General features: G+C 39.7%; 1 protein-coding gene across 2 annotated transcripts in view; it reads right to left on the reverse strand.

Moving 5' to 3' along the window:
* The window catches only part of ttc27 (tetratricopeptide repeat domain 27), a 100,175-nt gene that overhangs the window by 4,711 nt on the left and 78,540 nt on the right, over window positions 1-16,924 (reverse strand). For both annotated transcript variants that reach the window (XM_017702567.2, XM_017702568.2), the window contains exons 17-18: window positions 3,772-3,969; window positions 2,411-2,522 (exon numbers count right to left, since the gene is read on the reverse strand). In XM_017702567.2, coding sequence (XP_017558056.2) covers window positions 2,411-2,522; window positions 3,772-3,969 — 310 coding nt within the window. The remainder of the gene's footprint in view (window positions 1-2,410; window positions 2,523-3,771; window positions 3,970-16,924) is intronic.

A 16,924-nucleotide genomic window follows, 5' to 3' on the forward strand; every position in this document is an offset into this window, starting at 1 on the left:
TTGCGTGTTCAGCTTTGTTATTAATTGAGCTAATATTAGCATGGTGGCATATGTGTTGTCATTTCCAACAAGATTTGCTACAAGAACACTTTCCAGCTTGATAGAGGCATTTTAAGCTAGAAACTCAATGCTGTAGTTAAACTAAACCTCAACCTAAAAGCAACAGGGTGAGGAACTTTGTCAAATGCTTGTCCAACCTCACAAAAGTTGTGAAAAAAGCTGTGGGCAGACCATGGATAGGTCAATCGTGTTCATGGCTGTAAATTTTACAGACTCCTGTCTCTTGAGAAATACACTTAGACATGTTGCATGTGTTTAGTCTCCTGTTCCAAGTAAACCAAGCCATTTTCCTGGGGTGCAGGCCATTTTCAAGCCTGTATCTGCCCTGACCACACAACCACCAGCAGCAAAGGGCAAAATGATGTGATTTATCGATGTATAGCTTTTGCACAACACATACACAACCACAGGCACAAAGATACAGAACAATTAAAACACACACACACACACATATATATATATATATATATATATATATATATATATATATATTAAAGGACAGGCTACAGACAAATGAGGGGACGCAGATGTATAGCGTCCTTTTCCAAAACACATACTCAGACAAAAGGATACAGAACACTTCAAAAAGCACACAATAAAGCACAGGCTACAGACGAAGGAGCCCACATGAAAAAACACACAGACTCATGAACACAAACATACAAACACAGTAAGCAGGGCAGGATGGAGTGGGATGGCACTTCAGGGGACCGCAGGGTTCTGCTACATTAACTCAGACAGCCCCTTTATAAATCATTAAGATAAACAGCTCAGTGGCTTCTCCCTGAAGGACAAAAGGTGGTGAGTGAGCATGTATAAGAGTGTGTGTGTGTGTGTGTGTGTGTGAGATGCTACAGGTGCATGTGTGTCAAACACAAGAAGGATACACACGGTAATTGGCAGTGACAGAGCAAGAGATCAGTTGCCATTCACATTGTTATTCAGCTCATCCAGACCCAAAAGTCTTTACTCTGACCATCCTGCTGTTACAAATGCACTCTCAAATAAACACACACACACACACACACACACACACACACACACACACACACACACACTCTATCCTGTTTAATGTGGCAGTGTGAGCTCTTTTTGTCTAATGGAGTGATGGATGGAGAACACACAAAGAGCAAGAAGCGACAAACAAGCTTTTTATCCATTTTGACCTCTGTGTGTGTGTGTGTGTGTGTGTGTGTGTGTATGTGCAGAGAAAGAAAAAGAGATCGGGGGTATTTTACAAAGGATTTTCTCAGTAAGGTTGGATACCTTAGACTGTGTTCACACAGCAGGTAAAAGTGGCCCAAACCGGATTTTCACACCAAATCTGATTTTTTTTTTATTTGGCTGTTTACATTGCCTTTTAAATGTGATCTGCATACGACATCAGTCTGAACAGATGAGCTCCAAAACTGAACTGCATGTGCAAAAGACCAGTGCTTCACATTCCTTCACATGGTGCTCATATCCAGAGGTAAACAATCACGACTTACAATGAACGCTAGTCACTCTCGGAGGCTTCAGCTTCATCTTCTCCAGTGTCACAGGAGTGATTATGAAGCTTCACTGACTGACAGCTGGGCTCATAACCCAGAGCGTAAAACGTAAAAGTGCATGTTATTCGGACTGGGTCTTTTTGCATGTTTTGCATTCTTGGATGCTTTCAGACTTTTTCTTGACGCTGCAGCCTCGCTCTCCTCCGGCCGCTTTCAGCCATTTCTTTCTAAATCTCGTGGAGGTGGTTTGGATAAGTGTCTTCTAAATATTGGTACAGAAACATGGCCATATCGCCCGGCTCTATGTGAGTGTAATGCTTACATAAGCACTCAAGAATAGGATGCTTTTTATATCATAAGGGGAGAATTTCGGCAAAATACATGAGCCATTTATTGGGCACTGGAACGTTAACCACAGGACATACTGCATACATGTATACTGTGTGCCAACAGGAGCCAGATTAACCTACTTAGAAAGAGAATACAGATTTAGGTTTCCTGTGGCTTTAAGTTCAAGGTGAGGACTGTCCAACAGAAGTGACCTTGAGCTCTCCTCCTAATGGACAGGCTTGAGTTTATCTGAGTTAATTGACAAAGCCTGCTTTCTTGGACCTCCAAGAAGGCAGATGCACAAATTCCCTCATGAGAGAATTTGCTTGACTAGAAGTTATTCATTACGCTGCGTGGGTGTGGGAGAAGAGAGAGACAGCGAGAGCTAGCTTGAATGGTGAGTTCAGCGGTGGCTTTGCTCCTCTCACCAGGGACACAGCCCTTCAGCAACCTCTGAGTGACTGAGAGGCAGCAGTGAGGTACTAAGTAAGCAGGAAATGTGTGCGTATGTCTGTATGTGGTCTCACCGGTGGCCATGTCGATGGCTCCCTTTAGTACAGCTTTAAAGCTGCTGGTCTCCTTTTCCCAGCCTGCTGTCTGCATCTCACACCGGTGGGCCTTAGACAGGAACTGCAATGCCTGCAAACACAGACACACAGGGGTTAACAAACCCACAAAAGGGACAACACATGTAATTTCAATTATATTACCACTTGTGTTTGCCATTTGACTTGTACAATATTAAAATCAAGTGGTGAACCCTTCATGTGGTGTTAGGCCTGTAACTGGTGATGGCTTACTCAATTAGAACAACAACTAATTTACCAGTATGAAAAAAACATGAATCATTTTTTTTTTCCACATTAAGATTCCCACACATGAACATTGTGTACTTTTTCAACATGTGGTTAAGCTGTGCTGGTGCTTGGTTGCATTGTTTGCCATTGAGGCAGACAGATGTCACAGCTGTACAAAAAGCTAATTGAAACAGTATATATTTTAGGACATCCTCAGACCACAGCATCAAGTTTCGGACAAAATAGCTTCAGGTCTCAGGAAAAATACTGTCAGAAAATTAAGAATTTGCAGCCAGAATTACAGAAACATCTCTATGGCATATATATTGTATTTATAATTCACAAACATGCTTCAGTACCAAAAATGTTCAGGCGCTCCTTTGAAAAATGTTATATTTAAAGTACTGTATACTGTAGCACAGTAATATACAAACCAATTTGAAAAATATGTATGTATAGGGTTTACCTGAGGAGAAACTGGTGAGTGTGCATTGCTCACAAACACATACAAATAAAGCAATCAAGTCACACACACACTCAGAGAAATGAACCTAGACAAACTCCCATAAATCTTACACAGCAGCACATTCATATACCTATAAAGCATAATGAACATATCCAAAGCACAAAAGGATACATTCACAAAGCTCAGCATTTCAGCCAAACAAAACATTTTTCATAAATGAAGTTTACATCCTTCAGGATTCATACAGGCACTAACTCAATTACTCTCACACAACACTGAGGAATATATCGCAATAGATGGTTCTTGGGGTCGCCTCTATATTTGTTTAAAAAAACATTTAAACACAAAAGACCCTTTCATAATTACTGCATTATAGATTATCTTAGCTAGACTAAACACTAGATTCCATATTGCTTATGACTAATGTGGTTGCTAAAAAGATAGCAGGGAGTCAATTACTTTAAGTACAATATTGTGCTTGACACTACACTAAATAAAAGGCATTTAAGACAGGAAGACATCTGAAGAACTGTGTGAACTGCCCATTTGTTTTAGTAAAAAACATAAGACTGAAGTACACTGGAAGGAAAATGACCTTCGTTAAGCACTAATTGTCCAAGCCCACCTTCTCATTGTCCTCCTTGTTGTTGCTATGCCCATCACCATAGAGACGAGCATACTGCCTCCATATTTGGGCGTCGGTGCTGCAGCGGGCGGAGACCCGGCCTAAGAGTTCTTGTAGTTTAGGTTTTAAGCTGGACGCCTGGTCGCCACGGTGATCTGTGAGGTTTTCGATCACGGCCCTTACCAGGATTTCAAGGATCTGCAAGACATAGAGCGACTTTAGCGGCTGTGTTTGTGGTAACCAACAATTTAACAGCACAATCCTGTTCTGTTAAAACTTCCTCTAGCTAAATAAGACATAATATGAAAAATAATAGAATTAATATGACCCAACTATTTGAAATGGCAGATGTGCTGCACTTCACTTGATATTAATCCTTATATATTAAACTAATCAACGTGGTAAAAAAATTAGGCTAAATAAGGCTACAGCTTTCATTATTTGCTTACTGTTCTTAACACATAATAGTAAATCCAAGGATACAATAACTAGGCTTTTATTAGTCCAAACAAACAACACACAAACATTCTAAATAAGGTGGCACTCTGATTTTGTAGTAGACATGTTCTCAGCACAAAGGCAATATTCACTCAATACCAGCAGAAGAATAAAAAAACTAAACAAAACAAAAATTACAACAAAAGGTGATTTCTAAGGGACAGTTATATCTAAGAAAATGGCTTAGAGTAAACATGTTAGTTGACCCGGTCAAAACAACAAACATTTGAGCATTTGGGATTTCAGCCTAGCCTTCCCCAAAGAGCGTTGCCAAATCACCAAATATGGAAGAAATGTAGTTAACAGTATAGAACTGGTTGGTAAAAAAGCTACAACTGATACATTGGGACTTTCAATATTATTGCCATATCTTGCCCTTTCCAAGCCATAGTCAGAATATCAAAAAGCACAGCACTGCTGTCAGAAGAAAACCTTGTATCTCCAAAATGGTATCTTAACAGGAGAAGGAAAAACAATTTATTTTTAAAATAAGTCAAAGGAATCAGACTTTTTTCAAAGTAATGTTTTGCAGTTTAATTTGGTCTATTCATCATTAAATTTACAGACAATGTAAAGGGTAACAGGTATTTTTCAAATGATGTCAAAAACTGAACGACGTAAAAAATGGAGATACGAGGTTTTCTTCCGACAATAGCGATAGGGACACCGTGCAGAATTTGGTTGACCTCTGTCTGGGTGAACGCAAACAATATACTGCCTCTGCCAGGTTTTCTGCTTATTAATAATGTTGACTGCAATTTATTAATCTGTCTTTGTCAGATTTCCCATGTCTATGCAGTACTAAATCACTTCACAGTTTGATCAAACTGAAGCTGTAACAGTAGAAATCTGCTTGTTTATCTTGTCTCTTTGATTACATTAGGCAAGCAGCCAAATTATATGATCAACAAAACCATTTTAGTATATGACCACATACTGACGTCTAGTCTAATAATCCAAATTATGTAAACAAAGATCTAATCTGGACGTTGCAATCTCTGCCATTATCCACCATTCAGTGTCTCTCTGCATTCCTTCCTGACAGTTTCTCTCTTTCTGTTTGTCTGTCTGTTTCTGTATATGGCTGTTGGACTGACTCTTAATGTGTGTGTCTTTCCCTGTCTCTCCTCACCATCTGATGGAGATTTCCCTCCTGGCTCTGTCCTGTCTGTGTTTAAAGTTCAGCTCACGGGCTCACTAATGCATGGCAAGCCCGCTCCCTGCTGGGTTGCCACAGCATACTCGCACACATACACACGTTCACACATAGAGGCCAAGTCACGCAGAGGGTGTGGACTGTATTAAAGCAACATGAGGGAAAAACGCTTGTGGTTAAGCAGGACAAAGTGCTCACAACATAACACAAACTCTCATGAAGGACAAACACACACGCATGCAGACAGCAATTCTAAAAAGCTTGTCCATGTGCCACAGCTGTAGCCAGGAAGTGCCAAAGAGTTTAGGCTTCATCCTGTCTGTCTAGAAGAGCTACATTTTGGAAAACTGCTTTAAAATATATTGACTTAAAAATAAACAAGCACACACACACACACACACACACACACGTTCATTTGTTTTACTACGGCACAGCAAAGTGGTTTCAAATAAGCGCCTGAATGGACATCTGGCCTCAGGTGTGTGATTAAGACTGGTGGATGGAGCACACAAATCATGTACTTGAGTTAAAGTAGATACCCAAGGTAAAATAATCAAAATAGTAAAAGTAGAAGTTCCTCCCTTTAGACCTCCACTTGAGAAAAAGTACTAAAGTATTTACCTTCAAATGTACTTAAGTATAAAGTAAAAGTATTAAAAGAGTAATTCTGGCTCTGATCTGGTCCTGTTATCATTTTTATAACCAGACTGGCTTCATGATCTCATTTCAGGTGAAAGTCCTCCAGCGTCTCTCTTGGTAAACCAGTCTTTTAATAGAACGTCATTAATTAGTGACGCTGACGTCTATTAAAATGATCATAAGCACAAAACACTGAAGGTAAACAGTTTCCATCAGGGAGAACCGAGTGGCTCTGAAATCACTTTTTACACACAAGCAAAGTTTCAGTTTCTTCCTCTGGAGGAAACCGGAGAACCTGGAGGAAACCCATGCAGACACTGGGAGAACATGCAAACTCCACACAGAGAGGACCCCGGTCGCCCGGCCGGGGAATCGAACCCAGGCCCTCCTCGCTGTGAGGCGACAGTGCTAACCACCACGCCACCCAGCCCAAACTCATTTACTATAAAATGAAATGGTGTTTGTAGAAATTCAGAAAAAAGCCACGTCAGTCTCGACTGCATATGTGGACATATTTCTATATTGTGCTCTATTTACACAAAGTTAGGTTAGTTCATCATTTATGTTGAACAGACTCTCCCAAAGTTTTACGCTGCTGCGCTGACGTTGAACCGCGTGCTGCACTGGGTCGGTATGACCAACAGGTCAAAACCAGCTCTAAACAAAGTGACCGCTGGGCCCTGATTGGTGCTCTGGCTTTGCGCTTCTTTCGTTTTGACATGTTACGTTTTTATACACACAGAAACCAAAAGGAACGACAGATTTCTCAAAATGTAGGAGGAAAAAGTCGGAAATTAGACTCTGAAATGTAGTGGAGTGAAAGGAAAAAGTCGCCCAGAACGGAGAAACTTCAGTAAAGTACTTTTTGTGTATCTGTGCTTAAGTACAGTAAGAAATTATATTTACTTCCACTGGTGATTAAATGAAGCTGGCAAAAAAGAATAAATTTTTGTGTACAGTGAAATTACTTGGTGTGGCTTTTACCACAGTTTTGTGACCCTCTTGAAAATTAACGCATTTAAAACTGTAATAGATTTGACAAACTAACTTCTGTGCCCAGTTAACAGCCCTAATACAGTATGAAGCATAATTGTGTGCATCTGTGTATAAATACAGGACTCTTCTCCCTTGGGGTTTGCTGGCTTGTGGGGGTAGGAGAGTGTGTGTGTGTGTGTGTGTGTGTGTGTGTGTGTGTGTGTGTGTGTGTGTGTGTGTGTGTGTGTGTGTGTGTGTGTGTGTGTGTGTGTGTATGTATGTGCGGTGCGCACTCAAAGAGAAGTCCAGCAGGACACTGTGGAGGTGCTGAGACAGAGCTTTCTCCTCAGACGCCAAAGCAAATCTCCCTGTTCCTCTACTGTCACTGTGTTTAATTGCAACTGAAGCTTTGACCACATCCGGTAACCGTCATTATGAGGGAGTTTGAATACTTTTGTGTTTGTGTGTGTGAGAATGTTTATTCTCATACAGCAAGGCAATGATACTACCTCCTGCATAAGGTCCTCTATGTGTGTGTGTGTGTGTTTAATGACTCTACGATGCATGGACTCCACCCAATTCACTGAAAAAGCAAGAAAATCCCTAACTATCTCAAAGTCCGTTCAACATACAGACTGTATTAGTTATAGGGCTGCACACCATTATTTTTTTTTTTGGTAGCTGTTATACCAATATCAATCTTAGCGATTATCCAACGTAAATTATTTTTTAAAATGATTTGTTCATTATTGATTTACCAATATGCTTTTAATATATAGCAACTTTGCAAAAGTCACAGACCACCCATCACCATTTTTACAGTTTCCACTCTTTTCAGGAGACTCGCTTTCAGCTTTTCAAAGAAATGTGCAGGAAATTTTTCCACACCTCCAAAGCTCAGTTTTAGAAGCTGGTTGCATTTTCTGCTTCTCATAATCCAAATAGTCTCAAACACGTTCGATGAGGTCTGGACCCTGGGTAGGCCAATCAATTGTTCTGATGACCTGAACAGCTTCTTTGCATGAGCTGCTTTTTTTGCCTATTTCCTTTTCTCAGTAATGGCTTCTTGACAGCTACATATCCATTCAGACCCACAGCGCTGAGTTGTCTTCTCACAGTGGAAGGATGGACAGAGACAACTACAGATTTTTTCAAATTTAAAGCAAGAGTGGAGCTTCATTTTATCTTATCCCACAAAGATGAATGCTCCAAGTACTGTTTATGTGACGGTAATGTTCTGGTGGTGTACGAGGTCTTGAACGGTTGTTAGGAGTCCCACTTTCTCTGTATTTTGGAAATCTTATTTTGCACTCTTTGACGTTTTCCCTTCCTTCTGCAAGTGGATTCTCAAAAATATCTTCTGAAAAAGTTAAGTTGATCTTAAAGGCTGATTTGACAGAGAATAATGTGTATAAAGGGTGATCTCTGACTTTGCACAGTACTATATTCTTTAAATAAAAAAATTTACAAAATAGTCTCTAATATAACAGCATCCCCTAAACTAAGCACTCTTAGCTGGCAGTCATTGGTGCCTTATCTTGGATGAAGATGGCACATTCCTCACATACCAAAACATTTCAGCCTATTAAACATTTGGCCTTTCTTCTTAGGACCATCAAAACTACTTTAGGCTATACATTCTACAAAATTTCAACCATTTTCAAATTTCAAATTACTTCAAATGTGTGGGACAGAGATAAAGTTCTATCAACCACTATCAGTTGGTGAGAGGGACATGCATGTGTGTGTGTGAACACAATTCAGCCCAAGTGCAAATACAGAACCTTGACAAACCTCTCTTTCAGTTCTTTCAGCGACAGCAAGATTAAGGAAGGCACACACACACACACACACACACACACACACACACAAAAATGAGACATGTGTATGTGTGTGGTGTGTTCAGGATACGAGCCAGACTCCTGCCTGTCTACCTCTACCAGCCACCTAACCATTCAGATCAGAATCATAAACACTTCAGTACCTGGCCTCACACCCACATACTCTGCTTTCTGCAACAATCCAATCAGGCACTGTGCTAAAGTCAGACATCACCCTTCAATTATTCAATTTATAGTCAAAACAACCAATAAGTAGAAGCGTTTCATTTTGCAGCATAAGGAAGAAATAAAAAACATATTTTAACACAAAATTACACACAAACCTCAAAGACTAAATGTATCATCACATTTTTCGGTATGTAGTGTCTTCAATCTGTGCCTCAGTTAGTTTTTTTCAAGACACTTGCTTTTAAGTTTCTCAATGAAATCTGCACAGATCATTTTCCATAGCTCCAAAGTTCAATCTTAGAAGCTTGTTACAATTTCACACACGATCCAAGGTATCTCAAACATATTTAAAGATGCTGAGGTCTGAACACTGGGGTGGACAGTTCAGTGTTCCCACAGGATTTGATGCTATGGTGGGCGTACCTCACCTTTAGGAGGGTCCAGGGGCATCTCCACTGAAAGACATTTTTAGAGATTTTAAAGTTAAATGCATCAATCCGACACAGTTTGCAAGCAAAATTAAGAGGCTTGATCTTGTGCAATTTTGTGCTTTCATAACTTCACAAATTCATAAACACACTGGTTGTATGAATGAATGAATGAAACAACCACAGGATAAATTTTAGCCCCCCCAAAAAATGAAGCAGAAGGGGTTACCCGTGTTCAACTGTTACGTGCTTTTGTGTTGTGTGATACTGAATAGATAACATACTGAATAATACAGAGAATAATTAATTCATTTTTTTTCCAAAAATAGACCTATAAAATGAAGGGCACAAATATTATCCTTATTGTAGCAACTTAATTAGCATATATTTAATTAGCAAATAATCTAACAATCTATCCTTCTCATCAAGTGGTCCTACTGAGCATGCCCATATCAACAGTACTGTGTAGAAGCACAGGGTTTTAAACATTTCATTTAGTCAGCTTCTTAGTCGCAAGCTTCTTCAAATTTCTGTCTGAGCGCCTCAGTGGCCTGAGGCACCAAAATTGATCTGCACCATTTAAGCTGGAACAGGAAAATTCGAACAAGAAGCTGGCAAATAAGAAGCTGACTTGAGGTCTGTGTGATTTATCCTACCTACAGTTTTATGACGAGCTCCACCTATAAATATGTGCTATGGCAGGATATTTCGACAAGATGGTGCAATTCGGCCGCAGCAAAGACCTTAATAAAGAAGCACATCTCAGAACGTACTGAAATATCCCAGTAGCTCTGCTTAGAGCACGCAATCGTATTATGAAAGACGAAGATATGCTACTAGATGTGTTAGAGGCATTCATGTCAACTTTTCTGACTCAGAAACAAAGTAAAAACGCAAAATTTAACAGCATGCTGTTTTAAAGCGAGGAAACGAGTCGGTAATGAGACTGACGAGATGTTTTGCTGAAGCAACAGGGCAAAACGCAATGTTGTTTTTGTTATTAAGAGAAGTGTTTTTGGTTCATTATGAAACTGGTGGTACAAATTAGAATATGGTGGGCTGCCAAAGTCTAGGTAATAAATGGGAAACACTGCAGTCAACTGCTTGAGAACAGAGATGACTCTGCTTGATTTGCAAATTGTGTTCTCTTTTGTCTATTTCCTTCTTTCAGCAACACCTTCTTGCCAGCTACACATTCTTTCAGACCCATAGTGTTGAGGTGTCTTCTCACAGTGGAAGCATGGATAGAAACGCCTGTGGGTCTAAAGCAAGAGTGTAGAGTCCCATTTCTTCTGTATCTTTTAATCATTTTTTAAATACTTTTTTGGGAAACTCCTGTTTTTTTCCCCTCCCTCATGCAAGCGGCTTATCTTATCTAATCTATTCAAGAATATCTACAGAAAAATGAAAAACTTGCACTTAATGGATGTTTTGACTAGAAATTAATTAAAGGGTGGTCTCTGGCTTTTGAATGGTACTGTACATATGCCTGCTAGCATAGAGAGAGAGAGAGAGAGAGAGAGAGAGAGAGAGAGAGAGAGAGAGAGAGAGTGAGAGGGAGAGAGAGAGTGAGAGAGAGAGAGAGAGAGAGGGAGGAAGAAATAAGGACCACGTGGCTATTATGAGTTCAGGAATGTATGAGAGGGAGTGTGGTGTCTTACAGAGGCAGGATGAGGCAGGCACCTTTTTTTCCCAGTCTATATCGCCTTCTCTGTGGCTAGTAGTCATCATCTCATACCCTCAGCTCTTCATAAGTCTTTCTCAACTCACTTGCTCTCTCTGGATTTGAGTAATAGGTAGGCAAGTTAAAATCTTTCTGTCCCAGGTATAAATTGTAGGGGTTATAGGTGCTACAACAGTATCTAAAATAATCTAACCTAAACTTGAATGAAAGAAATGCATTCTTGATGTAACAGAACTGTTTCAGAGTCCCAAATTTACAGGTACATTAATAGAAAGTGTACTGCTTTCATGGAATAAAATGTTATTATTAATATTACCATCAGCATTACTAAAGGCCCAGCACAGTATTTCTCTTCTTCTTCTAAATCTTAACCTATCTGTATAGTTTTGTGTGTTACTAATCACACGTATTTGGCGTTATCGGGATAGTCTGCCTTACACTGCATATTCACTGAGCTGAAAACTGAGAAATCAACTGGCCCTCTCAAATGCACTCAATGTTAGACTGTACTCTTGGTGCTTTTTTGCCTGGAGTCATCTACATCCACAACCTAGTGCAACCTGTACCAACAATCAGTTCATGAACTTCCTGTAATGAACATGAGCAGCTGGCACATGTTCATTACAGCAATATTATATTTAATAATAATAATTTCATATTTAAATCATCCCTTTGTGAATAACTTTTGTTTAGCTGATTACCACTGCAAGCATAATGCCAATTACTTAACCAATCCTCTCTCTTTAGGATTAGCAATGTTGTGGTAGCAACAAACTAACAGTGCTGGTCATATACATTCCCACAGATGGTTTAATTCCTCTCATGGCAGGCGTAGATATCTGTAGCTTGTAAGACACATTTTTTAATTTAGCAGTTTTTCAGCGAATCCATTAAATAAATACTTGCACTCAAAGCCCAACATTTAATATCACAGGAGAAGCTTGTTAGACTGTTAGACTGTTTTGAGCCTTCTTAGACTACTAGTTTGTGTTTCCATGAATATGCAATAAGCTCAGGTTCAACCTCACACAGGGAAATGAAAAAAGCTGACAGAGAAAATGGAAAGCATAAAACATTTTTGTAACGTGATCAAAATGCATGAAATTGCTGAAATATTTATTCTAGACAGATTTTAAAACAAAGTTGTAGGTAAGTAAGCAATTATTCATTTATATAGCCCTTTTCCAGCCCAAAAGCACCAAACTGCTTCAACAGCACAATGAAATATGCAGTAAAATAAAACAAAAAGATATTTTATGGTCTTTTTTTAACTGACCATAACAGAACAGAACCCTTTTTTCACACCATGAGAATGAGGGTGATGTGTAAGTGTTTATGTGCCTGGGTGAGTGAGACATTACAGCAGACGTGTGCACCTTAGCCTGCTGCTAACACTACCTCAGCCTCAAAGAATCCCACTAAGAACAGCACAAGATAATTGGATTCAGTCAAATTTCAGGCATGAGTCATTCAACATGATAGTCAGTGCTGATAACCATGATGCTGTTGCTACCACAGCCAGTGATGACTTGGAACAAATTAAAAGAGAAAATTGGCTTTTTAGATGAGTCTCCTCTCCTCCCATTCCCTTAAAGAGGAAATTGAACAGACTGCAGAGTGATCCTCACACTATCATGTTACAGCGTGAAATTAAGGAGAGAGGTAATGTCTTCCTGACAGGAATCAGGAGTGAAGCCTAGCTAATACACACTCCATGAGTGGGTTATGTATACTATGTGTGTGTATGTAAGTTAGAAACAGCAAGACATAGAGCAAAAAAACAAAAAAAAACAGGAGGAGTGTAGCAAGAGGTGGAAGGCAGTTCTTTTCAATGCCATTTGAACTTTTTTCTAAGTCAAAAAGGGCAACGGTGGACCATTTGATATGTGAAGCAGTGGTTTAGCACATTTATGGGAATAGACGTTACACACAAAATAACGTGTAACATTGTTTCCACAGACTTATTTATTTTTCCAGATAACACAGTATTGAAACTTAGACGTTGGCAAAGCCATCGACTGTCTTACCCACTTTACAAAATTTCAGCTCATAAGTGCAGGATATTCTGCACTCACTTAGAGACTATGTTCAGAAGTAGACTATGTATGTAATACACTACTAAAGGGACTTTGTCTACATGTCTTCTGCTTGTGGTTCATCTCTATTGATTTTACAATACAACTGTAATACCTTTGACCTTCTACAAAACAAATGTAACATAAAACCCAAGACTAATACCTATTCCAAATTGTCCTCACTGAACAGTACAATCACATTTTTGCTGCAGAAATATATGATTTACCCCCTTGCTCATCCAACCATCAATTTATCCATCTTTCCATCCCTCCATCCATGTACACATCCCTTATAAGACTCAGATGAGTTTAGTTGCTTTACTCATTTGACATTATGGAGATTTCCACAGACCGTTAATCAAGAGGAAGAGAAGAGAACAGATGGTAAAGGACGGATGAGTATTTGAGGGTCATGGAATAAACCAAAAAATGATCACAGATTTTCAGCAGCTCTGAGAACTGAGTTCCCAATTACTAGAGACGCTGAGCTCTAACCTTTTCAACTTCTGTGCTTTTGTGCCTGCGTCCCTAATTGAAGAAAAGCCATGCAGAGTCTGTTCTAGCATAGATGTAGCTGGTGAGAGGAAGGAAAGGGAGAAAGAGTGAGAACGGGGTGGTAAACGGGGGGAGAACGATGACAAAAGAGCAATCTGAGATTGAGTAAGCTGCCCCCCATTTACACTGCAAAGCTAATTAGCGAAAGCAATGAAACCGGGCCAAACACAGTCGTTCATGATAAGAACGGCTCCAGAGCCAGAGAGAGCGCTCAGCAACAGCATGACTCCTCCCTAGAGGCCAACTAGCCCCAAAACTTTACACATCCATACGCCGCTGTGCTATTTAGAGCGTCAAATCCTAGCAGAACAGCTTCCTTCAACTTAATTGCACTGAATTAAGATGGCACGCTTCCTCAGAAAAGATTAATATGCTGTTCATTTGCTTGTTTACATGCACCCCCACCTCATTTTCATTTATCACACAGTGTGGTGATTCAGTGAAGACTTTCTGAATATGTCAAAAAATGAGAGAAAGGAAAGAATGTTGACTTTGTAGGAGACATTACTCATCTGAAAAAGGAAAAAAAAGAAATGACATTGGTGCAGTATCCTGAGAGAGCCATTTCAGTACTCAGCAGTAAAAAAAAAAAAGGTCAGAACTGCGAACACAGCATCTGACGACAAAACAATAAAATAAACGACGCATATTAGAGTTGATGGCAGCTGGAACATTAACTGGCTCAGAAAACTGTGCACTGCTTTTGTGTGTTTTTATTTGCTCATTTGTGCCAGTGTAGATCCTTCAAGACAGTATGTGCTTCTTCTTTTGTTACTAGTGTTATAGCTGGTGTGACGAGCACTAAGGGATAAGCTATGTGGTTTTATGAGTGTCTTTTCTCACTTAATGTATGTGACGCTGAGTTGCAAGCACTGCACTGCAATAGTACTGTTACTGCTATAGTATTGCCATGGAACTGCAATTACTTTTTCACATCTTACTCAGAAGTTCAGGCATGCGCATACTTGATCTCTTAGTATATAAAACCAAAACTGCGGGGCCATTCACAGACAGGACATTCAAATAAATAGCAGGTCTGGCTATCTAAGTCTGCAATCTAACTCATCCTAAAGGGATGTTCTATGGGGTTGAGGTCGGGACTCTGTGCAGGCCAGTCAAGTTCTTCCACACCAAACTGGCTCATCCACGTCTTTATGGACCTGCTTTGTGCACTGGTGCGCAGTCATGTTGGAACAGGAAGGGGCCGTCCACAAACTGTTCCCACAAAGTTGGGAGCATGACATTGTCCAAAATCTCTTGGTGCTGAAGCTTTAAGAGTTCCTTTCACTGGAACTAAGGGGCCGAGCCCAACTCCTGAAAAACAACCCCACACCATGATCCCCCCTCCACCAAACTTTACAATGCAGTCAGACAAATACTGCTCTCCTGGAAACCGCCAAACCCAGACTCACATGAAACATGAGTTTAGGAGACAACTGGATCTTTATGATGTTTACACTTAATTTGCACCCAAGCAGAAAAACATTTCAGATCAGAAGGGCTTGTGTTTTAACAGCTATAAGACTTACATCCAAGCACAGACAGCATGGACAAAAACACTGATCAAAATGGAAGTGTATCGGTTCCGTCAGACTATAAAACCACTTTAATTATTACTGCTTTTAAGAATAACTGAGAATGAGTATGGGTGTAATCATTTGGAAAAATCAATCTGCTAGCCCTGGTTTACAGTGTAACACAATAATCGAAATAGAAGATTAAAAAACAGAAGATCCAAAAAACTGATGCATTTGACTGACTTTCAATAATTTACCCAATATATCATGATATACCTACATCTACCCCTCCCTTAGTATATAAAACCAAAACTGTTGGGCTGTTCACAGGCAGGACATTTAAGTACCTCACAGAATTTTTAAGTATGTATCAAAGGCAGAACTGATTGGTTCACTGTTAAAATATCTCAGTGGCGTAGATCTACTGTTCATGACAGGCCTAGTTTATTGGTATATTAAATGACCACATTTCCATCGATCACTTTACATGTAATTTACAGTAGTTCACCACACTGCAGGTTTAAAAGAAGCCTATTATGGCAGAGGTGTGTGCTATTAAAGCCGGTGGCTGTGAGGGTAAGATGGACTGCAGTAACATCTCTCTCAGGAGAATGAGAGTGAATAGTCCTCATCTATTATTCATCCCACAGGGTGCAGGGGAAGACACGGAGCCATGCGCTAAAGACCAGGGGGACAGCAACCCGCTGCACTGAGGCATCTGTGGAATGAATTACTAATGCACACAGTTTGCATCCACACACACAAACACACATATTTCAAAGCAAAATACATGCTTTCTGTCTCACACACACTTTCCCTGCTGATACACACTATAAACAAGTTTATAGCAGCGCTGCCTTTTATTTCAAGACACAAATACTGCAGTACTAAAATGCAGAATATTTCATCAACTAAGGAAAATGTTCAAAAGTAATAAGTTAACCTCATTTCATTGAATGCATCATGAAGTCGTGGCAGCCGTGTCACCTTGCCTAAGCGCTTTACACACTGCCATTAAAGCTAAACGAGCAAAGACACCTCAGAAGGAAATGACATCTGGGAGTACTGGGAGGATGATAAAAATGCTGTGATAAGATCCTGGTTGTTGTTCAGTGTAGTGATCCTAATACAAGTACCATTATGTGTACAATCCACACCGCTTGTGAGTTACCTCTTTCATGTTGCATTTCAAGTGGAAATGTCTTTTTTTCCCCCTAATTAAACACCTTTATAATAGGCTTCACGCTTGACTGCACAAACAGCAGATCACAATAACAAATCTTTTAGTGTTGCATCAGATAAGAGTCTCCTCTACACACCGTTAATACAGCACAAGAGCTAATTTGAAATTTTGAAACATTAGAAAACAACTAGATCTTTACGGCATTAATCCTTAATTTGCACCCAACTAGAAAAAGAAGGGCTTGTGTTTTAACTGCTGTAAGCACAGACAGTGTGTACTGAAACATTGATTAAAATGGAAGTTGGTTGCATCAGACAAACGATTACAAAACCACTTTAAATATTACTGCTTTTAAAAATCATTTTGAGAATAATTAGAGGAGTCGTTGTTTGGAAAAAAATTCTATCTACAAGCCCTGGTTTACAGTGTAATGC

This window comes from Pygocentrus nattereri, chromosome 10 (assembly GCF_015220715.1).
Source record: "Pygocentrus nattereri isolate fPygNat1 chromosome 10, fPygNat1.pri, whole genome shotgun sequence".
NCBI lineage: Eukaryota > Metazoa > Chordata > Actinopteri > Characiformes > Serrasalmidae > Pygocentrus > Pygocentrus nattereri.